This window comes from Maniola jurtina, chromosome 20, assembly GCF_905333055.1.
Source record: "Maniola jurtina chromosome 20, ilManJurt1.1, whole genome shotgun sequence".
Lineage (NCBI taxonomy): Eukaryota > Metazoa > Arthropoda > Insecta > Lepidoptera > Nymphalidae > Maniola > Maniola jurtina.
In genome coordinates, this window is record NC_060048.1 from 3,015,407 (window position 1) to 3,043,404 (window position 27,998).

The 27,998-nt window shown below is 35.4% G+C and overlaps 8 protein-coding genes across 10 annotated transcripts; 5 read left to right on the forward strand and 3 right to left on the reverse strand.

Annotated features, from left to right (window-relative positions):
* Positions 1-397: 397 nt before the first annotated feature.
* On the reverse strand, positions 398-13,131 carry LOC123875735 (ionotropic receptor 75a-like). Of its 2 annotated transcripts, none has more exons than XM_045921752.1 (6): positions 12,986-13,131; positions 3,954-4,121; positions 3,264-3,490; positions 2,416-2,627; positions 1,414-1,685; positions 398-769 (listed from the first exon to the last, which is right to left on the reverse strand). In XM_045921752.1, exons 2-6 carry the CDS (start codon positions 4,061-4,063, stop codon positions 553-555), a joined length of 1,038 nt encoding a protein of 345 aa, XP_045777708.1. In that variant the 5' UTR covers positions 4,064-4,121; positions 12,986-13,131; the 3' UTR covers positions 398-552. The 2 variants fall into 2 exon arrangements, with proteins under 2 accessions (XP_045777708.1, XP_045777707.1); XM_045921751.1 differs by lacking the exon at positions 12,986-13,131 and adding an exon at positions 4,196-5,636.
* Positions 5,685-7,253, reverse strand: LOC123875743 (lanC-like protein 3). Its single transcript, XM_045921773.1, has one exon. The coding sequence runs from the start codon at positions 7,098-7,100 to the stop codon at positions 5,808-5,810; it is 1,293 nt and encodes a 430-aa protein (XP_045777729.1). The 5' UTR covers positions 7,101-7,253; the 3' UTR covers positions 5,685-5,807.
* LOC123875726 (leucine-rich repeat-containing protein 49) lies at positions 7,364-12,932 on the forward strand. The gene is made up of 11 exons (XM_045921734.1): positions 7,364-7,565; positions 7,654-7,823; positions 7,971-8,102; positions 8,513-8,722; positions 8,996-9,274; positions 9,350-9,503; positions 9,586-9,725; positions 10,115-11,248; positions 11,336-11,534; positions 11,616-11,840; positions 11,983-12,932. Exons 1-11 carry the CDS (start codon positions 7,539-7,541, stop codon positions 12,184-12,186), a joined length of 2,874 nt encoding a protein of 957 aa, XP_045777690.1. The 5' UTR covers positions 7,364-7,538; the 3' UTR covers positions 12,187-12,932.
* A 770-nt stretch (positions 13,132-13,901) lies between the features above and the next one.
* LOC123875766 (SNAPIN protein homolog) lies at positions 13,902-15,864 on the forward strand. The gene is made up of 3 exons (XM_045921809.1): positions 13,902-14,148; positions 14,829-14,994; positions 15,729-15,864. Exons 1-3 carry the CDS (start codon positions 14,000-14,002, stop codon positions 15,855-15,857), a joined length of 444 nt encoding a protein of 147 aa, XP_045777765.1. The 5' UTR covers positions 13,902-13,999; the 3' UTR covers positions 15,858-15,864.
* Position 15,865: 1 nt separating this feature from the next.
* Positions 15,866-16,614, forward strand: LOC123875762 (methyltransferase N6AMT1). Its single transcript, XM_045921803.1, has one exon. The coding sequence runs from the start codon at positions 15,866-15,868 to the stop codon at positions 16,484-16,486; it is 621 nt and encodes a 206-aa protein (XP_045777759.1). The 3' UTR covers positions 16,487-16,614.
* On the reverse strand, positions 16,467-19,212 carry LOC123875759 (glutathione S-transferase 1-like). The gene is made up of 3 exons (XM_045921799.1): positions 18,665-19,212; positions 17,732-17,899; positions 16,467-16,739 (listed from the first exon to the last, which is right to left on the reverse strand). Exons 1-3 carry the CDS (start codon positions 19,007-19,009, stop codon positions 16,596-16,598), a joined length of 657 nt encoding a protein of 218 aa, XP_045777755.1. The 5' UTR covers positions 19,010-19,212; the 3' UTR covers positions 16,467-16,595.
* A 695-nt stretch (positions 19,213-19,907) lies between these two features.
* On the forward strand, positions 19,908-21,703 carry LOC123875748 (zinc finger protein 383-like). Of its 2 annotated transcripts, none has more exons than XM_045921780.1 (5): positions 19,908-20,064; positions 20,212-20,555; positions 20,842-20,965; positions 21,158-21,315; positions 21,406-21,703. In XM_045921780.1, the coding sequence occupies exons 1-5, from the start codon at positions 19,948-19,950 to the stop codon at positions 21,698-21,700; spliced, it is 1,038 nt and encodes a 345-aa protein (XP_045777736.1). In that variant the 5' UTR covers positions 19,908-19,947; the 3' UTR covers positions 21,701-21,703. The 2 variants fall into 2 exon arrangements, with proteins under 2 accessions (XP_045777736.1, XP_045777738.1); XM_045921782.1 differs by having other exon boundaries at positions 20,842-20,959.
* A 329-nt stretch (positions 21,704-22,032) lies between these two features.
* LOC123875768 (cyclin-dependent kinases regulatory subunit) lies at positions 22,033-24,438 on the forward strand. The gene is made up of 3 exons (XM_045921811.1): positions 22,033-22,280; positions 23,040-23,167; positions 23,781-24,438. The coding sequence occupies exons 1-3, from the start codon at positions 22,225-22,227 to the stop codon at positions 23,855-23,857; spliced, it is 261 nt and encodes an 86-aa protein (XP_045777767.1). The 5' UTR covers positions 22,033-22,224; the 3' UTR covers positions 23,858-24,438.
* The last annotated feature ends 3,560 nt before the right edge of the window (positions 24,439-27,998 follow it).

Here is a 27,998-nt window from a genome sequence, read left to right on the forward strand (position 1 = left end):
ACCCCCGACCCAAAAAGAGGGTTGTTATAAGTTTGACGTGTGTATCTGTCTGTGGCATCGTAGCTCCTAAACTAATGAACCGATTTCAATTTAGTTTTTTTGTTTGAAAGGTGGTTTGATCGAGAGTGTTCTTCGCTATAATCCAAGAAAATCAGTTCAGCCGTTTGAAAGTTATCAGCTCTTTTCTAGTTACTGTAACCTGCACTTGTCGGGGGTGTTATTAATTTACACTTGTAAACTGACGTTTTTATGGCACTCTTCTTCCATTCGCCATATTTGCTCTATGTACTCCAACTCTTGTATCAAAAATATAAAAAATTCACATTCTGTAAAAATTTCAATTCTACCTATTGCGGTTCACGAGGTACAGCCCGCTGTCAGACAGACAGACGGGCGGACGGATAGCGGAGGCTTAGTAACTGTCCCGTTGGCACCCTTAGAGTAGGAATAAGGGACCCTAAAAATGCGTTGCATTTGGAATGGTGTCGATTGATGTACGATCAACTTTAGAATACGAAAAATCGTAGCATGTTTAGTGTCGAAACTGGAAACTCAATAGCGTTTATTATATTCATATATGGCGATTTCCGCCATCAGAATAATCACAGCCAGTGCAACACCAAACCCCAGTAAAATGAGGGCGCTCGAAAACTCCCTCAGTGTGACGTTGAAGATGCTAGTGTCGGGAGTGTGGACGCACGGCGGCTTCGGCTCGTCCCATATTGATTTGAGTCTGTGCATCAACCCAGCTTCGTATATCTTTCGGATTCTGAAACAACGGTGTAAAAAATCGATCAATGATGACGAAAATGCCAATCGTAGGATTTTGACATACCTACCAACTCGTGTAATGTGAAATTGTCTGCCCAAATCTATCGGAACCATTTCAATCAATTCAAAATAAATATGGAACGCTGTCTACAGATTCAATTTCCATTTGATACCTATTAGTTTTCAAAAGTAATGAACAATCACACTAGGCGAAAGTTTGTGTGTATGTGTGTGTGTATGTTTGTTACTCCTTCACGCAAAAACTACTAGACAGATTTGGCTGAAATTTGGAATGGAGATAATATCCTGGATTAGCACTTAAGCTACTTTTTATCCCGGAAAATCAGAGTGCCCACGGGATTTCGAAAAACCTAAATCCACGCGGACGAAGTCGCGGGCATCGGCTAGTAACTTATAAGTCTAAATATATTGCTATCCCTTTCGTAATGCTCGAACACTATACCAAGTAGGGTGTCATATGAAAGGGTTTACTTGTACATTCTAAAACAGATTTTTATTTATTTTATGCCCCATTGTTTTTGATTTATCGTGCAAAATGTCGGAAAAATACCCGAGTACGGAACCTACAGTGCGCGAGTCTGACTTGCACTTGGCTGGTTTTTTTGGTTTCAAGTTTCTTACCCAATAGCCACATGTTCTCTATAAGGCGAATGCTTCGTCAACGCCGCTGCCATGGTTTGCGGAGGATACAGCTGGATCTCATGAGCATCGCATATCTGCCGCTCGCTGAAACTACTCCTCATGATCTTATATCCTGTGACACTATCTACATGGAACGCGAAACCTCCGCGTTTGACCAGCGCCATGCCTTCATCAGGAGTGAAGAAGTTGGAATGGCTTCTTGTTACTATCTTCCGATGGTAGAGTTTTAATGCCAGTGGATCTGTTGTGCGCTAGAAACAACGGTCTCAGTAGAAGAAGGTCCCAGGTTCGATTCCCGGCGGATTTGGAATTTTATTTCTAAATTTCTGATTTGGTCTGGTAGGCTTCGGCCGTAGCTAGTTACCACTCTACCGGGAAAGCCGTGCCGCCAAGCGATTTAGCGTTCCGGTACGATGCCGTGCAGAAACCAAAGGGGTATGGGTTTAATGAAAACTGCCATACCCCTTCCATCTTAGAGTGCATCATCACTTACATCCAGGTGAGATTACAGGAAAAGGCTAACTTGTATCTGAATTTAAAAAAAAAAACACATTTTTTATGACACTTACTTACAAACATACCTATCTAATACACTGTAATAATGAAAAATTGCTAATGGCCCCTTTTGAAAATACTTGAATAGTGTTTTTTGACTTGAAGCTTGAGAGTGCAGCATAAGTATAATACTTAAGTACATAATTTTTTTATACGTTTGTTTTACAAAAATTGGCTGAATTTAATTATGTACCTATCTAGTAGGTATATTGCAAAAGTGCTAACTTGTTATTTTTAAAACTACCCCAGAAGTGGAATAAATTAATTTGGCATCGTTATCCTGATTATGGCTCTTAGCTTAGTCGACAAGGGGTTTTATTATCATAAACCTTTACCTTGCCATTCCTTGGGATCACAATCTAAAATGAGATTGAAACTGTTGAAATGTTTAAAGTCAATATAATTACAAAGAAGTGAAGAACAAACCTTGAAATAATCTTTATTATAAAGAACATCCTCTACTCCAACCTCAAGGTTGCTGTTCATTAGATCCTTAAGACTTCTGATACTCTTCGGAGGTTCTCTCAGTAAAGTAGACACGACAGTCGCATTGTAGTATTGATACAAAGTGAGGGAGAGAATAAAGGTAATGAATATAATGATCTTAATTGATAAAGATCCCCTGTTAAGCGTCGAACCTGCAATATGAGGGTATTTTTTACTCTTATCTCTCAGTAAAAATGTAATATTTACAGACACACGAAACTGTAAAATAAGATAATTCTCTGCTCTGCTGATCATAGAAGCATATTAAACTTTTGCAGGAGAGCGGGCATACAACCACTTTCAACAAGATTCCTTTATTATTTCTGATGAAGTGAATTCTGCAATGATAATAATGTATGTAAACCAATAATGTTCTAAATCAGCCTGGATAAAAGCTCCAGTCGCAGCTGCTTACATGTATATACTTTGTTAGTATCTGAAGTCACCGCACCACGAAGGTATTAATATATCGAACACAAAAAAAATGAAGATCCGGCTCGAAGGACCGAAATATGAAAAGCAAAACAAGTGCAAGATGATAAAATTATTGGGGTCACAAGGTGAGTGCACTAGAAAGCGCAGCGTTGGAAGGAACCCCCCCACTATCCCCCCCCCCCCACTATTTGGTTGGACAGACGACACCAAACGAGTCGCTGGACGCCGCTAGATTCAGGCGGCGCGACACCGTGGCGTGTGGAAGTATCTACAAGAGACTTATGTCCAGCTGTGGACGTGTATCGATTGATAATGATGATGATGATTAATATAATAAGTACTTAGGTACCTACCTTGCTGACTAACCGCACTGAATATGAATATAAACGCCATAGAAGTCGAGGAATCCTGATTATCCCCCGGTTGTCTCAACACCTTGAGCTTCAGCATGACACCCAGCGTGACTCCAATCGCAGTCAATGTAGCAATGATGCAGTACCACACTATGTCTGTGAGCGGACGGGTGTATATCGTTGAGAAACCACCAGGATATTTAGGGTGGCGAAGTATGAAACATGGCCTGTAATCGAAAGATGTTGTAATAAAGTTGTGCATCCCACTTCTGATCTTTTGTTTTAAATGTGTGCTGAGTAGGTAAATGCAAAACTAATAAGGAAGCAGTATGTTAGATTAGAATACATAATATCTCTTCACAAATAGAAATCAGATTTATACCCTAGGTATAAAATGCGTCCAAATCTGATAAATGAAGGAAATGATTTTGAGAAAATATTCTGTTTCGAAAAGACAAACGATAAATAAAAATCCCATTGGAACTATTTGTTTCTCCGGGATAAAAAGTAGCCTATGTCCTTCCCCGGGATGATGTCAAAATAATTGGTTATTAAACGTATGGACCGCACAAAGCAGACAGACAGATACTCTTTCGAATTTGTGTTAGATATTAGTAAGTATGGACTATGGATTTAATTTCATAGAAAGACGTCGGCTTAGTAATTTTGGTGTCTGCTAGTAAACCATACCTAGATTGCCACGTAGAAGTGATGTAGTCTATGAACTGGGCCCTGTCCGACCTGTAGAATATAGGGGTACCGCCAATATCCGCCTCGCGACGCTGCAGGGTGCCCACCATACCGTCGAAGCTGCCATTACGCAAGTAACCCCAAGAGTTCGTCCTTCGGAGTTCATAGCTAGAAAAGTGCATCCTATATAAGTATATTTCATAAAACCCAAAGAGTAGAAATTTTTCTTGATAAGTAGGTACCTGAAGTTGAATATGCTCCCCAGATATTTTATTAATGTAAAGAACTTCAGTTTATGCAAAGAATCCACCTTAGAGTCCTCTGGTCTCGTATTTTCCAAGTAGTGTTCAAAAGTTTGATTTATTATGGGATCGATCACAACTACAACGCATTTCAAAACTACCCCCGTTAAATTGGTCCTTTTCTTTTGATTCAAATACAGTTTTGAGTCCCAAAGCCCAATCTTGGTTACTAGGAAAGAACCTTTAGTGTAAAACCCTTGATTGTAGGCTTCGTGCAAATAAAACAAATTAGGTTCTGCGCTTTTTGTTATAAGAATAACATCAGAGTTAATCTCAAATGGGAATTTTGACAAAATGCTTGCAGTAGATACAAGATTATCAGTTTTAATCAACCAAGTGTATGATCTTCGGAAATATGTTTCGTCGATCAATCCAAAAGTCGTGTTCCAGAATTCGCAGGATGCATCCAAAATGAACCCAATTTTAGAATATCCAGTTTGTTTAGGCCTCGTATCTGATGTGAAACTCGATACTTTAATATTGTTATCGTTAAAGACCTTCTGAATAGAAACAATGTTGTAGTTATTGTAGCAATTAAAAATAAAGCAGTTTTCTATGTTTTTGAATTTTAAAATGTCTAATATTATAGAAATTGCGGATATAGGCCACATATTGAGGAGAAAGATCATTGAGACTAAATTCATCTTTACTATGTCTCAAAAGTAAACCACAAATGCAATAAAAAATCTAGAACCCAACTTGAATCTAGGTAACTAGTTAGCTAGGTACTTAATTTATCAAGCTTCCAATGACAACAAAATTGCAGACGAGTTATTACTGTCAGCAGAATGATTTAAATGTGTAATGATATAACGATGGTTTTACGTTTTATAACTGTGGAGCTATAAGAATACCTGTCCATTGAAGAGAATTGGAGATAAGTGTGCATTATAGATAGATATATTACCATAGAGACACTATCCTACGTTGACCTCTCGCTCTAATTTGTTAGTCGAAGTAAGATAGCGATAACTAGGTATTTGATTCAAGTAAGTATTAGAAGCGCCTGATCCAATTGGACTAAGAGCCCGCGAGAGGCTCTCTCGCTCCAATTTGTTAGAGAGAGAGAGCCTCTCGCGGGTTGAAGTGGGATAGTGATAAGTAGGAAAGTATCACATAATTATATCATTACATAATATTCTCATTGGTAACCTGAACATTTCTCCGCTCCACTTTGTTTTAGTGGACAGGCATCCTAAAGAGAGTTCACCTATTATTTGTGATTGTGAGGCATCTCAGGCTAAAAAGAGGACTTTTGACTCCGAGTCAGTTTTGAGTTCTTTTGTTATTAGTTGGCCTATGGGAACTGCAAATTGTATGAATTATTAAATATTTGCTAATATTCGTATTTATTATTTTACAAGGTGTAGAGAAATATGTTTTATCACCTAATTTTCTACAGAAATAAACTTAAATAAAAAACCCACAGTATTGGTCTAGTCAACATAAATCTATTTTTGACTTCACAAAGAAATTACAATTGTAATCAATTAAATAATAAATAGGCAAAAGTTATCACATATCAAATAACATTATGTTAAATATTTGTACATTAAGAGAAAACATTTTGAAAGGGAAACGCAGCAGTATCTGGTACCAGAAGATCAGCTAAATAGCACACAGTACCAGCCGTGCCTTCATACAGACTCTCTGGATTATCAGGGAGCCTTGCATCCCTCAAAAACTCGTCTGTGGTCATAAATGCAGCAAACAAGTTAGCTCTGTGTAGATATTTCTCATCTCCAGTTAGTCTGAAGAGTAGAAGAAAGACATATCCATTGCCCGCTACACCATGACAAATTCCTGGACCCTTTCTAAGTAACCCTTTATTCCAAGTAACTTCTCCAGCCTTGATACAAGCATTGCGAAACTTTTGATCTTTAAATACTAAGTATGCTTTAGCCATTAGGTATACTGTCCCAGGTGCCCCATGGCACCAGTGTACGAGTTTGTGCTCTGGTAAACCTATTTCTTCCATACAGCAAGGCCAGTTACCTTCTTCTGTCTGTAATGAAGCTATGAAGTCAACTGTTGACTTAATATCATGGGCAGCAGACTTATTGTGTTCCAAATAACCAGGTACAGATAGAAGCATCTGCAATATGAAGCTAATGCCATGGGCAGCGCCTATATATTCTGTGTTATAATAATGGTACATCAAAGGGCACCGGCTCCCGTGTTTTCTAGAATATTCTCGCCCAGATGCAATCATAACATCACATATTTTATAAAGCTCTTCGTTTGTGAAGATTTGAATTTGTATGTCACGAGCTACCCACAACGCTCCAGCTAAATAACCAGCACGACCCACGAAGAATTCGTCACCACCACATTTAAGAAAATTAGGATTTAAATACTGACTGTATAGAGATTTATAAGACTTCAGGTGGTCAGCGTATGTCTCGTCTCTCAATTCACGCTTCAAAACGGCCGCCAGTGCATGTGTGCCGGCGTCACCCAGGAGAAATGATGTCCGGTCGCCCGCCGATGTCTCTAACGCCGGAGAAAGGTATTCGACTGCCTTCTCAAGGTAACTGGTTTTATTCTCCGACAACAACGGGTTTTTCGCCAAATAATAGAACATGTACGAAACGCCGGTAACACCGACGTAAAGTCCACCGTCAACATTTTTGCGATGCGGCTGAAGACGTTTAGCTATATTTTGAGTGTGCTCGTTTATTTGTGATACTATCCCATTCTTGTCCAGCGCCAGGCTCGCTCCATGTTTGTAATCTTCATATGGATTACGAAAGAATCTCACCATTCTTACGCCGAACGGTGTTGCGGCTGACAAGAAATTACGAAAAACTCGAAATGAAAATACCTTTCGAAGCAGTTTACTCATCAATAATTGGACTCTATTCTTTCTAAATATTTAATAGCACACAAATATTTTTTGTTTCTTCTTCAGACTTCTATCAGAGAAGAAAACAAAGGAAAAATGAAAATTGCAAAAATTGTTATTGTTTTGTTGATTTTGTCAGTTTTGACATTTACAGACGAATAAGCGAAACCGAAACTTACTTGATTCAACCTTAAAAAACTAGAAAATAACGTAGACAAAGCAAATACTATTATTAGTCTGTGGAAAAAAATAGTAATTGGTATCGTTGCGTTCAAATTATTTGGCGGTTGCTTAGCTACAGTTTGGCTACAGTTTTATGAGAAGTTTATGATAAAATGGACCAAAACTGCCTTTTGTACGAATTTATTATTATAATAGGACAAAAGTCATATGAAATGGGGCCAATTCAATAATAAGATTTTATAGTTTCTATTTCTAATGCCTATTACATACAATCGTGGAAATGTAAGATTATGTATATTTTATTTTAAAAGGAAACTTTATTAAATCGTTAGAATGATTACCATAAGTTGAACACTTTTTTGTTTATAAGGTAAGAAAAATAGCTTTTCGGGCTAGAGGAAGATCAGCACAATCTTTAGATGTCAGTGGCCCACGAGTAGACACAGGAGCAGGAGGCGATGGACGTGTATTCTTACATATACGGCCTGCTTTGGCTGATTCTCGGTCTACATTGCAACGCTCTAACACTACACTCACGGGGTAAAATACATTTTTTTAATATATCTACAATAATTACTGCACTATCAATCCTCTATTAATAAAATATTAATTTCTCGTGTCTCTATTATTTTATTAAGTAATTATAATTAAGTTCAAGTAATTTACAAAATTATTAATTTTTCCCAGAAATAATTACATGTGTAAAGAAGATATCAAAGATGATTCTGTTAATTTGCAAGCTGTGGGCGAGGGTAAAGTACAGTTATCTCGAACCCCGCAAGAAAAAGACCGTTTACCCGACAGGATAAGTTTAGACAGGTACCCTGATAAAATCACATTCACACAACTTACGGCCTAAATTGATAAAATACAATAATACATCAGATAGATTCTATCTAGTTATCTCTAATTGGTCAGTAAGTTAGGTACTTATTGATTATTAATAATTTCGGCTGTTTGTAATTTCTCTTAGATCTGATATCAATCATCAAAGAAACAATTATAATGCTGTTTGTTTTGGACAAAGAGATCGGGCATTATTTCATGTCTGTAAAAGCGAATAAGAACACTTTTATCATTAAAAATTAAAAATATCAGTTTTACGGTGTTTTTAATGTTTACGTGTAATGCAAATAATGCTCAAAGACATTTAATACTTTAATCATCGCTATTATGACGAGTTGATCGCTTTACAAGAAATATAATTAATTCTAGACTAAAATTTACAGACGTGGTCTCTCATCGATACCACATATAGTCGGCGAGCCAGGTCTACGTCTCTTATCACTACAACACAATTTAATTAATACCTTATCAGGACTTTCTCCTCTGGATTTAAGTAAGCTTGTTTTCCTGGACGTATATGATAACCAGATTGATAAAATTACGTCGCTTGAGAAATTGTTTAGCTTGAGAGTTCTACTATTGGGCAAAAACAGGTAATGTTATAGCTAAAATGTTTTTCACATAAACTGAGGAGTTGGCGAACAAAATGGAGTAATTACACTCGTGATGAAAACGCTTCTTTTAATACAGACGTTTTTGGTCCACTGAGTACAAATCTAAACTTATTTCCAAGCAAAATGTCCTAAAATTGTAAAACTTTATTTCATACAATTATAACTACATACCTACATCGTTTTATTCACCAGCTCCTATACTTCAATTCAAGATATACCTAATTATACGTTAAATAAATTATTTATTTTTAGAATAAAAAGAATAGAGGGTCTATCGAATTTACTGAAACTAGAAGTGCTGGATTTACATGGCAATAGGATAACAAAAGTCGGATGCTTGTCCAATCAGACCGAGCTCAAGGTCCTCAACTTAGCAGGAAATCAAATAAAATGCATAGGACCGATGGATCTACAGGGATTAGTCTCTTTGCGTGAATTAAATCTGAAGCGAAATCGCTTAAGAAAGTTACTTGGCTTTCAGAATACAATGAAGTTACAAAAGCTATACCTCGGAAATAATGATTTACAAAGGTAACAGAATCACTGCTCTTAATTTATTCACCTTAAAAAATATATTTCTTAATATTACTCTTTTTATTTACACAGTATTGAGGATGTTTCAACATTAGCTGAAGCTACGTCACTTATCGAAGTTTCTTTGGATGGTAATCCGGTAGCTTTGGGTGGCGATTGCACTCCTTTTCTAGTATCTTATCTGCCAAATCTTATTACATTGACAAACATGCACGTCAGTGATCAGGTAATAAGTAATTTTAGTACTAAACAATATTCTACAGTAAGTACAGTAAATTGATTGACACAAGGATTTTAAAACATTGTAGGTTCGTCGTGCTGCTATGGCTTGGCGCAATAATAAGGAAGCTGCTCATGCTGCATATTGTGCATTAAGTGGTTCAGCTCAACAAGCTGCCCGACGTGATCAAATAATTAATAATGCTCGAACTAATTGGGAACTACTCAGGTTTGTACGGATCAGGTGATGTATACTCAACCGGAGTAGGAAATCCTTCTTCCAGACTATTATTATATCCGGGGACCCAAATGATCCAATCCCTGTAACTTCTTTGTTAACTACTTCGAAAACTTCGTTAGTGCGATCTATGGTTATAGATTGAAGACCTGTGGCGACATCTAATTCGTGCGTTGTAAGTTACTTCATCGTAGCGTGCATTGGATTTAGAATCCTTTGAAAGCATTTGAGTAATGTCATCTAGTGCCTGTATAGTATGGAGAGTGAAGACCACCATAGCTTTATTGTTTAATACAATGTTAAAACTCGTGTATTAGAAATGCTTGTATGGCTTAAAATTTAAATCTTAATTCCTAATTCACGCCCCATTCCATTTCCAGATCAGAAAACAAATGTTTTATAACGACGGCCACAAGTCCAGTTAAACAAGATGATATCGACAAAGAGTTGGAAATGGAGTCTGTTGCTGAAACACATTGTGATGAAACTCAAACAGTAGAAACAAATGTTATTCCTGATTTAATAGCGTCTACACAGAAAGCTGATAATGGAAAATCAGATTGCAATATAAACAACATTGATACTAGTACGCAAGGTTTTTCTAACATTTCCACTCCTAAGCCTGTAACGCAAAAGTTGCAGCGAAGCTCAACTGCTCGAAAGCCTTCTGATAGACGTGTCAACTTTTCTGAAAGAAGCGCTTCTCAAGATACGGACGCTTCTCATTCTACTTCTACAAGTAGTGATCTTAGATTACCACCAATTTTACTGCCAATTATATCGTCACTGGAAAATGTTAAATTAAATGACAGTACAGAACCTGTATTAAAAAGATGGGAAAGTATTTCCAGTGTTGAACCAATAGGTGATTCATCAATAAGTTCCATGCCTTCTTCGTCTAGTGATAGTGACGATGATACTAATATAAAAAGACAACTTCGAAGAGTGCCTACTGTAAGACGACGTGAAAACTTTAGTTCAATGCGATCTAAATCTGTTTGCGACCCAGAAAGTCGGCGGGTGAAAGCAGGTGCTAGGATATCCGATAACTGTGAAAATACTAGTAATATTTCATGCACTACAAATGTTGGATCCATTGCCACATCTTCGACATCAGGAAGTGATAATAATAGTAAATGTTTGAAAAGACAAGGTTCTTTAAATAGCAGATCAAACACAAGAAATATTCGCAGCGCGACTATAACGAGAAGAAACGAGAGAGCGTCATCAGCTCACCGTGCTTCAACTGCTAGAGCGAAGTCTACTAAAAATTTAGCAAGTCTAAAATCGTCAGAGCCTGTTCCCAAACCCCTACCTCAATGTAAAGACAGGGAACAAGGCGTTGATTATCTTGTAGAGGTTTGTGATGGCCTCGTTAGCGCTTGGGGTGCCGGGGCAGTGCGGCGTCTAGCTCGTGATTGGGATTGGGAAAGAGCACGTTCTGTAACTCGTGCAGCCTTTCATTATGTACATTTTCACGCTGTTGCTCAGGCTCTACCGGAACTTAAAGCCAAGTAAGTTAAAAAATTAACTTATAATGATGCATATTGTTAAAATCTACCTAAACAGTAGGTAAACATATATCCACATTTTTTTTTTAGATTTCCTAATGTGACGCATATATCCGTTCGCGCTACTGGATTACAACATTTGGGTCAATTGCATGCCTTGGCTGAACTGCGAGGAATAACTGGTTTAAATATAATGCCTGAAGGAAATCCTATTTGTGTCAAAATTTGGCGAGAATATACAATATATAGACTTGCCCATTGGGGTCTTAAAGAAATTAACGATGAACCGGTAAATTACACTTATAGAAATTATAAAAAGTAACGTTGTTGTATATTAAGTAACTTTAATATTATCTTACCTCTTGATCAGATTACAGATGAGGAAATGAAACTAGCTAATAGAACATATAGTGGCTTAAGTGATATGGTTTTACGTGCACTGCCTGACGCTCCGTTACAACCTTTATTATCAAGATTAGGCAAAACTGGAAACAGCGGTTCTAGTGCTAAGGCGTGGTTAAGAGCTGCCGATCCAGCACTACGAGATGTTATAGCTAAAGAAGCGCTACAATATAAGAAAGGACATGTTTCGCAGGTAGGTTTATTTTTTTATGGATCGTGAAAGTTGCCAAATAATCCTGAATACTTATGTGTTTTAGTAATTTTACTGTATCACCTACATTATGGTTACATTTTGAATTATCAATAAAATATTGATTTTAAAATATATTCGACAGGAGGACATGAGTTGGAGAGTTCGTGGCCGAGGTCAACTATCGCATGCGATTGATTTGGCGTGTGGAGCGGCTATACGACTGCGCACACTTGAACTTCTGTGGCCCACAATATTTGTAGAAATGATTGAGGAAGTCTTACGAGATTTTGCCAATATGGAAAATCACGTTAAAGAACAAATGCGCATGCTTATGGACTCTTTGTGACACATTTCGCAAATGTTTCTTATGAAATTTATAAAGCTAAATTGACATAGTTACAGTAGGTATCTACTTGTTACGAAAAACACAGACCCGTATTGGTCTGAGAAATTTTTCACTTTTTTAAAATTAAAGAGGACATAATTTACGTAGTAAACCAACAACACTAATCCATTACGATTTACGAACTGCACGGTATTTAATAGGTAGGTATATTAGAAGAATCCCTTTTTGGACAGTTAATTCATGAGTTCTAAGACTCACACTGATGGCAATAGACGAGTTTTAATGTTAGAAATAACTAGATACAAAATAAAAATATTTTCCAAGATCAGTTGGTATTTGGTAATGTTGTTGCAATAATTAAAAATTAATCATAATCTTTAAAATTGTAATTTTAGTACAACTTGGAATGAACACATATCTTTATTAATAACATATGAGTATATATTTTTCAACTTTATAACCATTATTTTGTTAAGAATTCATATAGAAAGTGCTTATCGATATTAGATATAGCTAGCCCATATTTTCAGAACTGATACATTACTTCACATAGTTGCTCAATATTAATAAGACAAAGAACTAGACTTAGAGCTAGAATAAATAGCCAATTAAAATACATATGTGTAATAATATTTTGTTTAAAAATTCACCAATTTGCTATTAAATACGTACCTACTAATTAATGACAGTGTAATTAAGTAGTTACATTGTGTTATGTAGAAATAAAACATTTTTGTTAAAAAAAAAATATTATTAAAATACCTTCGTAATTCCTCACATTCGAGCTGTACCTACCTACCTGACAATAAGACGCTCGTTCTTTGAAGAAAAGGCAGGTTGCTTGCTTGGGATGCAACGTGTGCAGACACTTTAACTGCCTTCCACGTTCAGGTGACCTCTATGGCAGGTGCAACGGCCACCACAGCACACGGGCCAAGAAGCGCAAATATGACAAACTCGATGAGAGCTTCAAATTGATTGTGTTTTTTGGCTTGGACACCATGGGGTTGTGAGCTCGAGCGCTTTTTGAGGAAATTTGAAAAAGCGCTAAAAAATTATTAAAATACCTTCTTCGTCACATTCGAGCTGTACCTACCTACCTGACAATATGACGCTCGTTCTTTGAAGAAAAGGCAGGTTGCTTGCTTGGGATGCAACGTGTGCAGACACTTTAACTGCCTTCCACGTTCAGGTGACCTCTATGGCAGGTGCAACGGCCACCACAGCACACGGGCCAAGAAGCGCAAAAATATGACAAACTCGATGAGAGCTTCAAATTGATTGTGTTTTTTGGCTTGGACACCTTGGGGCTGTGAGCTCGAGCGCTTTTTGAGGAAATTTGAAAAAGCGCTATGGGGTTGACCCAAGAGACTTTGGACAAAGAATTAATGATTATTTTGGCCACCAGAGATCTTGGGTATAATGCCTAGCTGCGGTGGTCTCGATGAGATTTTAAATTAAATTAATTTAAGTTTTTTAGTTTGTTTTATCTAATAATACTATTACAGACAGAATATGCTCAGAATACAGTTTGTTATTCTGAGATAACTACTATTTTTACTTTTCAGTGATCATCTGTTATGCGAATGCATCGTATTCCCAATCGTCTCAACATGAAAATGTTGAATAGTATGTTGTGTCAACTGTCAAACTAGTTTTTTGTCTGTGTTCTGTGATGGTTGTATCTCCGGATTCGTGGTCTGTGGTTGTAAAAAAAATACTAAAATAATCAACTTATCAAGTATTTCTTGTCGACAGAAGTAAATTGTTGGTAAATGCTAAATGGTTAATGATTATTGGTTTTTAAAAAGACATGGACGACACAGAAAGCACCACAACATCCGCTGATGAGAATACCGGCAACTTGTGTGATAATCCAACAAGGGATACTCTAGCAGAGGGTTTGTTAGGTTTACTGAAGCCTACTGTAGACCAACTTGACGAAAGAGTTAGAGCTACAAGGTAAGCTTTTTCTAATTACATATTGATGGGAGGAAGTAGGTACTCCGCGGTAACGAACTTGCAGGCATTTTTTATAAAAATCCATAACCACAACTACATAAACATCGTCGCTGAAGAATGTACTATGCGTGCAGAATATCGTGAAATCTAGCCCGGTGTTGTTACTGCCTAGTTTGCTAAAATGTGTCTGTCTAGCTTTAAAAATTCCCTAGGAACTCGTGTTTCTGGGTTAAAAACCAAAAAATTAAGTTTTTAAAAATCCCACAGGAACTCTTGAAGAAGAATGTACTATGCGTGCAGAATATCGTGAAATCTAGCCCGGTGTTGTTACTGCCTAGTTTGCTTAAATGTGTCTGTCTAGTTTTAAAAATCCCCCAGTAACTCGTGTTTCTGGGTTAAAAACCAAAAAATTTAGTTTTTAAAAATCCCACAGGAACTCTTGAATCTTTGGGATTAAAAGTAGCCTTTGTCACTCTTCAGGTCTCTAACTATACCCATGTAAAAAAAAACACGTTGATCCATTGCTCCATTGGGATGCGATTGAAGGCCAAACCAACAAAAACAGTTCCACATTTATAATTTTAGTATGATGATCATTTTAAACCATTAATAAATGTCGTACATATTTTATTAGTTTTTATATATTTTCTTTTATATTGATTAATTTTTAACTCTTTCAGGATATCACAATTAGAGTTGAAGCAACAGATTGACTTGTTGAATGCAGAGCTCCAGAAAGTGCGGGAAGCATTGAACACTCACCCTGATCTAGATCCTTATGTCAAGAAACTGATTGCCTGTAAACATAAAGTCACTGTGGTACTTAATGTTTTACAAGCTTCGCAGGTACGTTAGCAATGAATTCCCTTTTACAAACAACTTTGTTTGCGTAGATATAGGTTTTTAGGATTCCATACCGTCCTACCTTTTTGAAAATTCAACTCTTAAGGGGGTAAGATAGGGGTTTTTAAATTTGTGTAGTCCATGCGGACGAAATCGCGGGAATCTTGTATATAATTGTCTAATGAGTCTTGTATATAATTTTAATTTGGAATGATAATAATAAAACACTGGTTAAACAGTACAAAGAAAACTAGGTATCTAAATGTGCAAAATAGGCTGCAAGTAATTTTTAACCCCCGACCCAAAAAGAGGGGTGTTATAAGTTTGACGTGTGTATCTGTGTATCTGTGTGTCTGTGTATCTGTGTATCTGTGTATCTGTCTGCGGCATCGTAGCGCCTAAACGAATGAACCGATTTTAATTTAGTTTTTTTTGTTTGAAAGGTGGCTTGATCGAGAGTGTTCTTAGCTATAATCTAAAAAAATTGGTTCAGCCGTTTAAGAGTTATCAGCTCTTTTCTAGTTTTCTTGTAGAAAAGAAGGTTACATAACCGTTAGGTTCTTAATATTATGTCAATTGACAAATGTCAAGCTGTCAAGATGGACGTTGTCTAAATACATAATTATTTATTTGAAAATGATGTTTTGGAAAACTCAAATACTTTGGATCGTCGGGGGTGTTATAAATTTTTAATTTACACTTGTCATAAGTTTCATAAGTAGTACTTCATATTTCAGGATAGACTGAATGATATAAGACGTATGATTCAAAAAGAAAAAACAGTCCAAACAGTACCCGACGCAACACCCCAGGAACCTGAACAAAGTACAAGTAGTATAGCACCAGACCACGGAAGCATTAATTAATATACAGAATGGAGACTCCATATCAAAACCATATTGACAAAGCGGACTTTGACCATGTTTATGAGCCAGCTGAAGACAGTTTTCTTTTAATTGATGCTTTGGAAAAAGATCTCGGATATTTAAAGTTGAAAAATCCCACATTTTGCTTAGAAGTTGGATCTGGTAGTGGTGTGGTTATTACAGCGTTTGGAATAGCATTTCCCAATACCTTTTGTTTCAGCACTGATATCAATTTTAAAGCATGTATTATGTCACGAAGTACTGCAATTAGAAACAAGGTATTATTGGATGCTGTTAACATGGATTTAGTCACTTCCTTTGTTGATGAAAAGTTTGATGTTGTTATATTTAACCCTCCATATGTTGTGACAGAGACAAATGAATGTGGAGGGTGCGGTATCGCTGCAAGTTGGGCTGGAGGTGTGAAAGGTAGAGAAATTACTGACAGGTTACTCCACATGATACCAAAGATTCTCACTAAAAATGGCACCTTCTATCTTCTGCTTATAAAAGAAAACATTCCACTGGAAGTTGTTCATATTATGTCTCAATATGGATACAAATCTGAGACTGTTATTACAAGAAAAGTTAGGAATGAACAACAAATGGTTTTAAAGTTTTGTAAGTAAGAAAAAGAGTTTATTATTATTCTTAATAACATAACAATATTTATAGATATAAGAATAGGCACCCTGTATTTAATATACTTAATATGATGTATAGTAAAATAAAGTGTGTTTATAAAGATTGTTTAAAATTTTTCTTGAATAATGCAGCAAAAGCTTTAGCACCTTCCAAATTTTCTTCATAACCACGTAACGAAGCAGAGTCTTTCAGCCATCTTTGGATATTGGAAAATTGTGAAATGTCCCAACCCACTTCCTGCAAAAATACCATCAGATATATTAAAAAATTTATTTAAAGACAGAAAAATGTAAAATGTTGGATAAAAATATAGCTAGGACTAGAGATGGACCATTTCACAGATACCATGTGAAACACCTTTTATATAACTCTACTTTAGAAGCCTATCCAAATGCTTTATATGGCCTGGGTTAAAAGTCACAGCAAAATTTCAGAATGTTTGAAAATTATTACATTTAATACTGCTTAGTAATTGTTAAGTGAATTTCACACGCGCACAGTCATCGACCCAAGCTAAGACGCTAAAGAGCGCGCAAGCCAGTAAACTCGCATGATTGCTTGTTAGGATAAATATCTAGTTAATGTAGCAAATGATTATAAGTGTTAAAATCAAAAAATCACTTGTAAAACCAGGAAAAAATCACAAAATAAAAGTAGCCACAGTGCCCATCTCTAGCTAAGGCTATATTACAGGGAGATAAACAAATATTACCTATCTCAAATAGAGAACAGTTTATACTGTACTGTTTGTACATAGGTTTTAGCACTTATGTGCTAGCCCAGAAATCTTATCTAGTTATCATCAATGATAAGCGTCAAAACTTTCCACAGTCCATAATACATTATTTATATTATCATTCAGTTCACACAGACATTTCAAATTTCCTTCTGGTTTTTCTAATTAAAACCATGGTTATTACCAATAACTTGATTATTCAAAAACAAAAGGCTGCAACTGTTAGTTTAGGTTATTTTTAGACTCTACTAAATTTTTTTGAAAATATTTGCTTTACTTTTAGATAAAAATCACTGTAGCTAAAAAGATTATCTCTTGAACTAGCACATGTAAGCTAAAGAACGGGTTTCCGTGGGTACACTCACCTTTTAAAACAGCAAAATGACATCAAAAACAAATTTTCTAAAAAATTGCATGGCAGATTTTGCATGCAAAGTGACAATTTAAGATATTAGTATGGTGTATGGTTAAATTGTAAAAATAAAAATCTTACAAGAATTGAAGTCAATGATGCCAGTATAGCAGTGTCAGCTACTGTCACATGGTCTCCGGCAACCCATTTGTTACCCTCTAGGAACTGGTTGAGGAAGCCCAGAGTGTTATTCAGGTCTTCCTTTAGTTTATCCTTAATTTCTGTTGCACCCTCGAATATGATTGGATACTGGAATGAAATAAACACATTTTAATATTGCAACAGCTGAAAATTTAATACTCCATATAAAATTAGTTATAGATTTGATTTAATAACTGAATTATTACTCTACTGACTGAATCTAGGGTCTCAATAATCTAGAGCAGCACATAATATTACCTATAGTTCTTGCAGCAAACATTGTACATACTACTACATATTGAAATCAGGACACTATTAATAACATAGGTATTTAAAATAGTAAGTCTTGTTCAATTCCTAGCAGTGGCATTATTAAAATCTGTATTTTCTAAATTGTTTGCCCTTTTCTAAAGGGACTTGTGTGGCTAATTAACAGTTACCACTCTTCAAGCAGATGCGCTTAAAATTCTGGTGCCACTCTGCATGCAAATGAATAACAAGGAATCAAAAGCTTAATTTGCTATAATCTACCAAACCAAAGAAAGTATGCTGCAACATGCAGCATGCGACATGCACCGCCCACCCTAACTCTGATAAACATGCAGGAAAAGCCAGCCACCAAGCAAGCCACACGCATCACCACACAAATCCCAACACCACTCAACGCACGTTTCGCCCAGACACCAGAGCTTTCTCAGATGTAGACCTTACAATGCCTAATTGCAAAGCTAAAACAAATAACAGAAAGGATTTTTATTTTGCTGGCATAACCATTCATCCAAATTAGCCCAGTTCCAAGTTAAGACTGCATTATTAGTTTCACTAACTTAGTGCTAACTTATCATTAAAAATAAAAAAATTTGGTTAACTTACACAAATAGCTCTTATCCTGGGATACAAAAAGGAGCTATCAAAGTATAACCGTTGGTTAACGACCGCACGGCGTTGCAAATCCTTAGGATACAAGGTGTCTTCCTTTCCATACTTATCAGCCAGATAACAAGCTATAGCCCTGCTCTCCCAAATAACGAAACCATTATCATCCAGTGTAGGGACACAATGCTGCGGATTAATTTTTATAAAACTTTCATTCATTTGCTCCTTCTTTGTCAAGTCTAGAATGATAATTTCAACCGGCACACCTATAATTCTTGCAGCAAAAACAGCTGCTCGCGAAGGTGAACTCACGGGAAAGTGGTACAATTTAATTGTCGACATTTTATTGTAAGTGGTATTCTGTGCACTTAATCACTTCAATGCTTTTAAAATTAGGTACCTAAAATATTTGTTAAATTTATTTAACGCACTTAAGAGATTGGCAAAGGAAAGTGAAAAGCTGGAAATCAAATTCAAAATTACTTTAGAAACTTTGAAAGCTGGAACTTGGAATCACCAATCACAGATCAGTAATTTTGGAACTGTCTGGAATTGTCTTGGTGGTCTTGGAGTTCTTGCTTGATTTTTTTTTTCAACTGGCCTTACGGCTTTGAGTTCTAGATCTATTGATTATTTTTTAACTGACTTTACGGCTCTGGGTTCTGAGAGGCGGAACAAAGAGAAAGAGAATATTATAAAGCCAATTATAGCCTGAAAGCTGCCAGAAACATTAAACTAAAGCATGACCTCTCCTCTCATTCTGCATTCAAGTTGACCTGCCATGGGAGTTAATTTTTTTTGACTAGAGTAAATTAGTTAAAAAATTAGTTCTCACGCACCATTTTATCTTTGTGTTTTGACACAACCATAGATAAATGGACTAAAATCGTACTTTTACGTACGATTTTAAATGGTTTTAGTCGAACTTTTGACATGATAGTTGACCCAATAGAGTTAAAATGGCGTGTGAGAAGCTGTTTTGTACGGAATAGATGAACATTGGTTTTATTCAAAGATTAAAAGGAATTCATAGGTCTATTCTATAAAATTATAGAAAATAGATAAATCATTATAAAGTGATATGGACAGGAATATCCAGAGCCATATTATATGTAATCAGTTAAAAAAGTAAATCTTTGCTCTATGGTTAAGAGTATTGTCTAGAACCCAAAGCCAAGCCATAAAAAACCAATTTAAAAAAATTGTGTGTTATTGTTTTTTTTTGCACACATTTATTAATTTTTAATTTTTTAATATAATTTTTTGACTTTTGTCATAAAATGGTTCACGAAAAATGTAGAATATGCTTAGAGACTAACAAATTATTAATAAATTTATTTGATGGCTCAGATGCAATAAGACTCTCTTCTAAAATTATGAATCTGACAAATGTTCAAGTAGGTACCTACAGCTATCCGACTTATGTACCGGGGGGGTACATAGAGGGTAGTGCCCCCCGCCCCTGGATTATTTATATTTTAGTAAGTAAATAAAATAAAATTTAATATTTAAATTAAAGTACTTAAGTACTTTCCATTTTCCAGATATATCACGACGACGGTCTTCCAAATTCAATATGTATAAGGTGTAACAAAAAATTAGATGAATGTATCGAATTTATAAATCTTTGCAAAAAATCTGATAAAGATTTGAGAAGCAAAACTAATAATATAAGAGATGAAGAAAACAGTACAATATTTGAAGACAATGCTGATGAATGTAAATTTAACCCTAAAAATGATAATAATGATAGTGGATTGGCAGATGCTGATGGTATTCAAGAAAAAGATAAAACATCAAAAGAGGAGTATAGCAGCAATCTATATGCTATAAAACGGCTCTCTCAAAAACAGCAGTGTTTTACTTGTGGCAAAGTTATGTCATCTAGGTACTCTTATTCATGGCTGTTATTTCTTTAAAGCCAGAAATCTCATCTAGCAATTTCTATAAAACCTAATAACTAGGTACCTCATTTTTCATCTAGAAATTAGTTACTTACATTTGGGTACCCTGCCTATATAAAAAATATTTTTATACTTTACTGAGACATTTTTAGAAAGAGTTTGTAATAAAACTGTTTACTTGAATATTATATTTTAAAAAGAAGATTGAATTTATGTATATGTATCTTGTAATCATTCAATAAATTGTTAGTTGTATTGCTAAAATTTCAGATTTCGACTCCAAACTCATTTAGCAACACACCTAAAGGAAAAGCAACATTCATGTACCTATTGCAAGAAAAGGTTTACAATAGTAGAAAATCTGAATGCACATTTAAGAATTCATACGGTAAATGTAACTTTAATGATCATTTAAATGTTTAGTAAATAAGTAAATAAATTCTGAAAAAAGAATTGATTCCCTTTCTATTTTTGTAAAATTAAATATTAAAAAAAATAAGTAAAGAAACCTATATTGATTGCTTTGGATTGAAACAACCTCTACTGTTTTTAACCAACCCCTAATACTTTTTGTTTGTATTAACAGGGTGAAAAACCATATCGCTGTGCCACTTGTGGAAAAACATTTGCACAATCTTCAGGATTAATTGTACACAAACGTAAACATACTGGCCAAATGCCATACCAGTGTGTATTGTGTCCACGTAGCTTTCAAACAATAGGAAACTTTAAATATCATGTCAGGTTGGTATGTAACAACTAAATTGAAATAAAAAAAGTTCAAGGCCATATTGTTCAATTAGTAGAATGATTCTGTTATTTTTACATTTTCAGGGTGCACACTGGAGAAAGAAATTATGATTGTAGCACTTGTGGTCGCGCCTTTATCACCAGCGGAGACTTGAAACAACATAAAGCAACACATAGCGGAGAAAAACCACATATTTGTAGTATTTGTGGTATAAGATTTTCGCGTGCTTCCAACCTAAAACGTCATGTGAGCTATTTGCACAATGAAGAGAAATCTGAGAAATCTTTTATATGTCAACATTGTTCCTTGAAATTCCTACGAAAAATTGATCTCACCAAACATGAATTATATTGTCAAGTAAATAAAACAATATTATGAACCTTACTGTTTTTTATTTACCTACGTTAAGTCAGCATACTACATAGTTATAATTATTGAATTAATCGGGAAAGTGGACATCTGCAGGCATGCACATAGAGGCATGCAGGATTAATCCTTGTCCCGTAGACAGCTATCTTAGAATTCAAAAATCTTTAGTGAGGCCAGTGTATTTCATCTTACGTCTGAAAGAAAAAAATAACTGCAATCATCAGCATCTGCGAAGTGATGAAAATGGTGCATGTGACGAAATGGCAATTGCTACTTATCAAACTAAGAGGCCAGAGCAGTGAAATATGCATAAAAAATAGAATTGTCTATGGTTTCAGATGACATTTCTGACGTGAGTTTGAATTTTCAAATTCGTTATTCGTTAACGAATTATCGAGCTGTTGAGAGATTCTTTGTGTTTTGTTTGTGAATTTTTGAAAATTCGTTGAAGAAAAGGCTGTTTATCGTAACTATTTATATTTTTCATAATACATATTATAAGCCACGAATACTTTTACAATTATCAAACAAAAATGTCGAGAGATATTTACTATTCTGACAAATACTATGACGAGGATCACGAATATAGGTTTGCAATTTTATTATGTTAATTAGCGATTTAACAGTGTATTGCACGAAAACTATTTTAATAGGTATTATGCAGCTAGCACTGCAATTATTACTTAGGTAAGTAACTCTAAGGTAACTCTTTCAAGTGTTGGTTTCACTGGTTCTATGGATCTCGTTTCTGACATGTAAAGACAATTCGAGGATGGCTCTCGGCTTTACCCTTTATACTAGAAGGTATAATAATGAAATACACAGAATTTTAAAACGAAATACTAACTAAATATAGTTCCACTATTTTCGGGAACATTCCAAGAAATAAGTATGCCTTGCGTTTTTTCACTGTCACATCTTTGTTCATTTGATTAGATTGAGTACACAGGCCTAATTGATTAATTAGGTACCTATCCATTACTTTTTGTATGAACAAAGTACTTATATTTCACTTTTATGTGAAGGTTAGGTTATGATGTTCAAAAAATCTGACTCTCCTTTTGATATCTCAATCCTAATCATTTTTGTTATATTGCTTAGATATCTTTGTAATTGCTCACTCAAAAAATAAACATACCATCCATACATTGAAGAAGAGGATATAGCCTACTTTTTAACATGGAAAATTACAGAATTCCCATTAAATTTTCTAAACCTGAATTCACAATTATACATATTGTAACTTAGTCATGGGCATTATGTAGTTTTTTGGCAAAAATTAGGTACTTTTGAATATAATTTTTGTGAGCTAGCTGTTATTGATTCCTTACTGTGGAAATCATTTCAGGCATGTGGTGCTGCCTAAAGAGATGGTGAAGCTGGTGCCGAAGAATCACCTCATGTCTGAGCAGGAGTGGAGGAGTATCGGTGTGCAGCAGAGCCAGGGATGGGTACACTATATGACACACACACCAGGTATGAGTTATTATGCTCAATATTGGCTCATTCTGCAGTTGTTCCTTCATTACTGAAGATTGTGGTCTTGTGCAAGATCCCACCCTCAAATGGATCAGCTGATTCCATTTTATTCTATTGGTGTCTATCTTAGTGATAGTGTAAATAGAATAAAGAAGAAACCTGCACTAATAAGGCTGCTTTAGTTGGTCAGACCATCTTGTTGGAGTCAAGTGCCCTCTCTTTTTTCTACCCTCAGTCCATAACTATATTGAAGTGTGTGAGTAAGTTAATAAACTCTTAAACATTACTAAAACAAAGTCATTCAATAACCTTGGATGGTTCTATTAAAATAACAATGTTACGTCAGTTAACAAACCATACCATCATACATGAAATAACACTTTAATTTTTTTGTGATGTAACCACAAATTCACGTTTTTTTTTGGATTTTTCCATTTACTTGTGCTATAAAACATTGCTACTTGCCAAATTGCATGATTCTAGGTACTTCCCTTGAGGAATCTTGACAGACAGACAGACAGACAACAAAGTGATCCTATAAGGGTTCCTTTTTTTCTCTGAAATGATAAGAACTAGTTAACTATTTGGTAAGATTCCTCAATTGTTGCAGAACCTCACATCTTGCTGTTCAGGCGTAAGAAGACAACCACAGAACAGGTAGACGACAAAAACATAAGGAGGTACTGATTGACAGCCTGTACAGATTTACCCTGTACAGCCACAAGATTAGACTTAATTACTTCTCGTTTGCCTCATAACAAACATTACCGGCACTATTTTTGTTTGACATGAAATTAACACAAAACTTGCATGACATTTTTATAGCCTGCAAAGATGAGAGACAGTACTCAGGATAATTTTTTTCGACCTCAAAATAGATCTAGGACGCACACAAGGGTGTAAGGCTTCTTTTCCACCAGAGATGTGCTATGCTACGTTGCTATGGATGCGTTTGATATCCACCAATCATATTCATTGGTGCACATAGCACTGGTGGAAACGGATTCAACTAAGATATGTTTTTATATGGAAGGATGCGTGCTGTGGATGCCTGCTATGGGCCGTCGCGAGTGGTGTAGCTATGTGCAGGTACGGCAGGTCGCGTGAGCGCCTCTCCTCACCGCGTCGCTCTCACCGCTTCCCTATCAATTCCTCGCATAGCTCGAGCTGCGCATCTTTCTCGCGCAGCTACTTTGCGGCGGCGCATCTTTATAGCGCATCCGCCTCGCTACATAGCTTAGTATTGGTGGAAACGGTCACATATTTTCGTAGCGTAGATTTCTTTATTCTTTATTCTTTTTTTATTTATTTGCATTCATGTTTTACATCATAATAAAAAATAATTATAATATTACAACATGAAGCCCCGTCAGAGCGCTGCAAAGTGATTACATATAAATAAAATGTCACGTATATAAAAATAAAAAAATAAAAATAAAAATTAAAAATTAAAAAATGTTATGGCAATTCCTAACTAATTATGTCCTATTAATTATATTATTAGTCAATCTTTAAAAAAGTATCAATAATTTTTTTTTTTTTATAACTATATCGTGTTATTGAGGTCTATTCGTTCAAAAATTCTTTCACGCTGTAGAAACATTTCACATCTTCGTAGCATAGCTGCATAGCACATCTCTGGTGGAAAGGCACTCTAAAAGTACACCATACATAAAGTCCCCAAACTAGGACATAGGACAAGGACCAGACTGCACAAAAGTACAGCCGAGTCCTCGAAAAAATAGAATAAATGTTCCAAGGTGCATCAATGCACACTGTGGAATTTAGTCCGCAATGCGAAGAAAAGGGATGGACACAGTATTCTCTTTGGAAACATCTTCTCTTTCAAGTATTCTCAGCAGACATTTTGACTCCGTTTTGGACATTTGTGTCCTCCACAGACTAAAGTCCCTCATCTGCGCAGGCCCTTATTCAGTATGTAAAAACCAATTGTGCCTTTTGTAGGAAGTATAAAATATTTCTCTATCTACTTGCAACAGAAACATTAGACTTATGATAGATTGTAATGTTTTTAAGCTATATATGTTTAATTAGTATAAAAGCTTGGAATATTATTTTTTCTAATAATGCCATCTTTATTAAGTCCTTGAAAACTTTTAAATATTGTAGGTTATCAGCACTGGTTTAAATATGCAAAAGAATATTAAAACAAGTTTGTTAGATATTTGTAATCTCATACAAACTGTCACAGGTGGACAGATTGTGGGGCTGTTACACTATCAATAACACTACCGTCACTATTCTGGTATCTCAGGATTTGAAGCCAGTTACATTGCGGTATATTGTCAATACCAGTATTTCTTTGATACAGGACAATTGACATTGTCTGTTAACATTAATAGTGTAAAAAGTCCCATTTATGCGCAGGCCCATAATACCCTAGAAATTGTAATTTTAAGTGCTGTGACTAACACCATTTGGTGGTTCTTATTTCATAATGTTTTAGAGATGTAAGTATTGCAGACAGGGGCCTGATTGTTAAGGTTGTTTATATCAGTAGCTACTCAATCTTCAGTTTCATACAAATCGAAAAAAGCCTTGATAGCTCAACGGTTGAGGAGCAGACTGAATTCCGAAAGGTTGCAGTTCAAACCCCACCTGTTGCACTATTGTCGTACCCACTCCTGGCCCAAGCTTTACGCTTAATTGTAGGGGAAAGGTTGTAATGAAAGGGGAGTATTAGTCATGATTAGCATGGCTAATATTCCTAATTAAAAAAAATCAGTGGGGATGGTATGTAAATGGCGATTACTGCATTGTGATGTTCACAATAATAATCAGCCAATCACAATAATTATTTTTGCAACTGGCTGATGTATTCTTGCTGAACTTGTGTATTTTAGCCAATAATCAGCCAAGAGTCAGCCAATCAGGTAATTGCATCATCATCATCATCACCGCAGCATCCTGTTTGTCCACTGTGTAGTCTTGTCATCCTGTACAAAACGAATGCCAGGTTGCTACCAAGTAGCTACTGGAATGTAATGAACCTTACCGAATCAGCCAGCAGATTAGTACCACGATTTTCAGATTATATTGGTTTGTTATGGGTGTAATGATCTTCATTCTCATTCTTATAAGATTTAAATTTAGTCATTAATTTAAGTTCGATCACAACCTTTTTCCCATTGGAAGATTACACTTAATAACAAGTGTAAATTAAAAATTTATAACACCCCCGACGATCCAAAGTATCTGAGTTTTCCAAAACATCATTTTGAAATAAATAATTATGTATTTAGGCAACGTCCATCTTGACAGCTTGACATTTGTCTATTGACATAATATTATGAACCTAACGGTTATGTAACCTTCTTTTCTACAAGAAAACTAGAAAAGAGCTGATAACTCTTAAACGGCTGAACCATTTTTTTTAGATTATAGCTAAGAACACTCTCGATCAAGCCACCTTTCAAACAAAAAAAACTAAATTAAAATCGGTTCATTCGTTTAGGCGCTACGATGCCACAGACAGATACACAGATACACACGTCAAACTTATAACACCCCTCTTTTTGGGTCGGGGGTTAAAAATGTAAAATAATCTGCCTACTTTGTCAGCATTTGTTCAATGCTCAAGCATTAACTTTTAATCATAATTTTTTGTTTGAATAAAAATGGGATCAGATTTGAGTTGATTTGTCTAGAGTGTAATCTCTCAATCAAATATTAACATGAATAATTTCATATAATAAATATTAATTAGCTTTTTAGATGTGACATTTTTAATCAGATTTAATGTGGCTATACAAAAAATACATGTAACACACTTGTAAAATAAAATTTAAACTTTATTCTCTACCTCTCACCAGAACTAAATACAATCAGGTTCAGTAATTACAGGTAAATACAGTCCTACTTGTATAAGTAAGTGGTAAATATAATCACATTTCGTAAGTTCAGTTAGAAAACAATAGGTATGGCGCAAGTCAAAAGGCGATTCGAAGATTTAAACTTATTAGATCATGGATTTATCATTGTAATAATATGTATTAGATGCAGTTTTTACTTGTGTTTCTATCTACCTATCAGATTCAGCCATTATTCAAAATATTGTACCAGGATTTAAATAAGTCAATATTTCTGCACAAGTCATTGTCATTCCTTCGTGAATACTTAGGACCGGCGCACATATTATGGCGGAGCGCAGCGCAGAGCATTTTTCACAGTCAAAATATTATTGACATTGTCCTCACTAGGATACTCGCGATATAATGTGTCACGCGATTAGAAAACTTCGCGAGCATGCTCTGCGCTGCGCCATATGTGCGCCGGCCCTTACTGCCCCCCCCCCCCCCCCCCCCACGTGTAGAAGCTCCAAAATGAAAAAAAATTGCCAAAATAAATTTATACAGTTTTACCTGAAAAGTAGCAAAATATTACTTGTGCGGTATTGTTTGCTAACTGACAATTTGTACGCCTTTAAAAATGGGAGGTAAATATAGGTAGTTTCATTTAAAATGTAAGTAGAGTTAAACATTGGAGAAACTGAAAGAGCTAAAATAGAACAAAATGCTAGTCCAAGATATTTTGTTGCCACATATGAAACAATATAAATCTGTTTTGTTTACATAATTAAGCAGCTAATTAGACATCTTTGTATATATGCGATTTAAACAATAATAATATAAATGATTAGCTGTTTTAATCATTGTCTTGTCTTCTGATGTTAATGAAATCAATTTGGTACAAATAAATTATTTGGTGCTATGTTAAGGAGTTGTTTTATTTAATCTTTATTTCTATTTTATCTCAGACCCTAATAAAGTGTTACCTGCATATAAACTGCATGCTGCCAAGTTGGAAC

Excerpts from the sequence above, each read along its gene's own strand:
- LOC123875735 (XM_045921751.1), bottom strand. The coding sequence starts at position 4,899 with ATGAATTTAGTCTCAATGATCTTTCTCCTCAATATGTGGCCTATATCC. Across the intron at positions 3,491-3,953 it reads ACTTCTACGTGGCAATCTAG|GCCATGTTTCATACTTCGCC; the intron begins GTATGGTTTACT and ends TTTCGATTACAG. Across the intron at positions 2,628-3,263 it reads CAGTGCGGTTAGTCAGCAAG|GTTCGACGCTTAACAGGGGA; the intron begins GTAGGTACCTAA and ends CTCATATTGCAG.
- LOC123875743 (XM_045921773.1), bottom strand. The coding sequence starts at position 7,100 with ATGAGTAAACTGCTTCGAAAGGTATTTTCATTTCGAGTTTTTCGTAAT.
- LOC123875762 (XM_045921803.1), top strand. The coding sequence starts at position 15,866 with ATGGAGACTCCATATCAAAACCATATTGACAAAGCGGACTTTGACCAT.
- LOC123875726 (XM_045921734.1), top strand. The coding sequence starts at position 7,539 with ATGCCTATTACATACAATCGTGGAAAT. Across the intron at positions 7,566-7,653 it reads TTACATACAATCGTGGAAAT|GTAAGAAAAATAGCTTTTCG; the intron begins GTAAGATTATGT and ends TTTGTTTATAAG. Across the intron at positions 11,249-11,335 it reads CTACCGGAACTTAAAGCCAA|ATTTCCTAATGTGACGCATA; the intron begins GTAAGTTAAAAA and ends TTTTTTTTTTAG.
- LOC123875768 (XM_045921811.1), top strand. The coding sequence starts at position 22,225 with ATGTCGAGAGATATTTACTATTCTGACAAATACTATGACGAGGATCAC. Across the intron at positions 22,281-23,039 it reads GACGAGGATCACGAATATAG|GCATGTGGTGCTGCCTAAAG; the intron begins GTTTGCAATTTT and ends AAATCATTTCAG. Across the intron at positions 23,168-23,780 it reads CTATATGACACACACACCAG|AACCTCACATCTTGCTGTTC; the intron begins GTATGAGTTATT and ends CAATTGTTGCAG.
- LOC123875748 (XM_045921780.1), top strand. The coding sequence starts at position 19,948 with ATGGTTCACGAAAAATGTAGAATATGCTTAGAGACTAACAAATTATTA. Across the intron at positions 20,556-20,841 it reads GGCAAAGTTATGTCATCTAG|ATTTCGACTCCAAACTCATT; the intron begins GTACTCTTATTC and ends CTAAAATTTCAG. Across the intron at positions 21,316-21,405 it reads AACTTTAAATATCATGTCAG|GGTGCACACTGGAGAAAGAA; the intron begins GTTGGTATGTAA and ends TTACATTTTCAG.
- LOC123875759 (XM_045921799.1), bottom strand. The coding sequence starts at position 19,009 with ATGTCGACAATTAAATTGTACCACTTTCCCGTGAGTTCACCTTCGCGA. Across the intron at positions 17,900-18,664 it reads CCAGGATAAGAGCTATTTGT|TATCCAATCATATTCGAGGG; the intron begins GTAAGTTAACCA and ends ATTTCATTCCAG. Across the intron at positions 16,740-17,731 it reads CATCATTGACTTCAATTCTT|GAAGTGGGTTGGGACATTTC; the intron begins GTAAGATTTTTA and ends GTATTTTTGCAG.
- LOC123875766 (XM_045921809.1), top strand. The coding sequence starts at position 14,000 with ATGGACGACACAGAAAGCACCACAACATCCGCTGATGAGAATACCGGC. Across the intron at positions 14,149-14,828 it reads GAAAGAGTTAGAGCTACAAG|GATATCACAATTAGAGTTGA; the intron begins GTAAGCTTTTTC and ends TAACTCTTTCAG. Across the intron at positions 14,995-15,728 it reads ATGTTTTACAAGCTTCGCAG|GATAGACTGAATGATATAAG; the intron begins GTACGTTAGCAA and ends TTCATATTTCAG.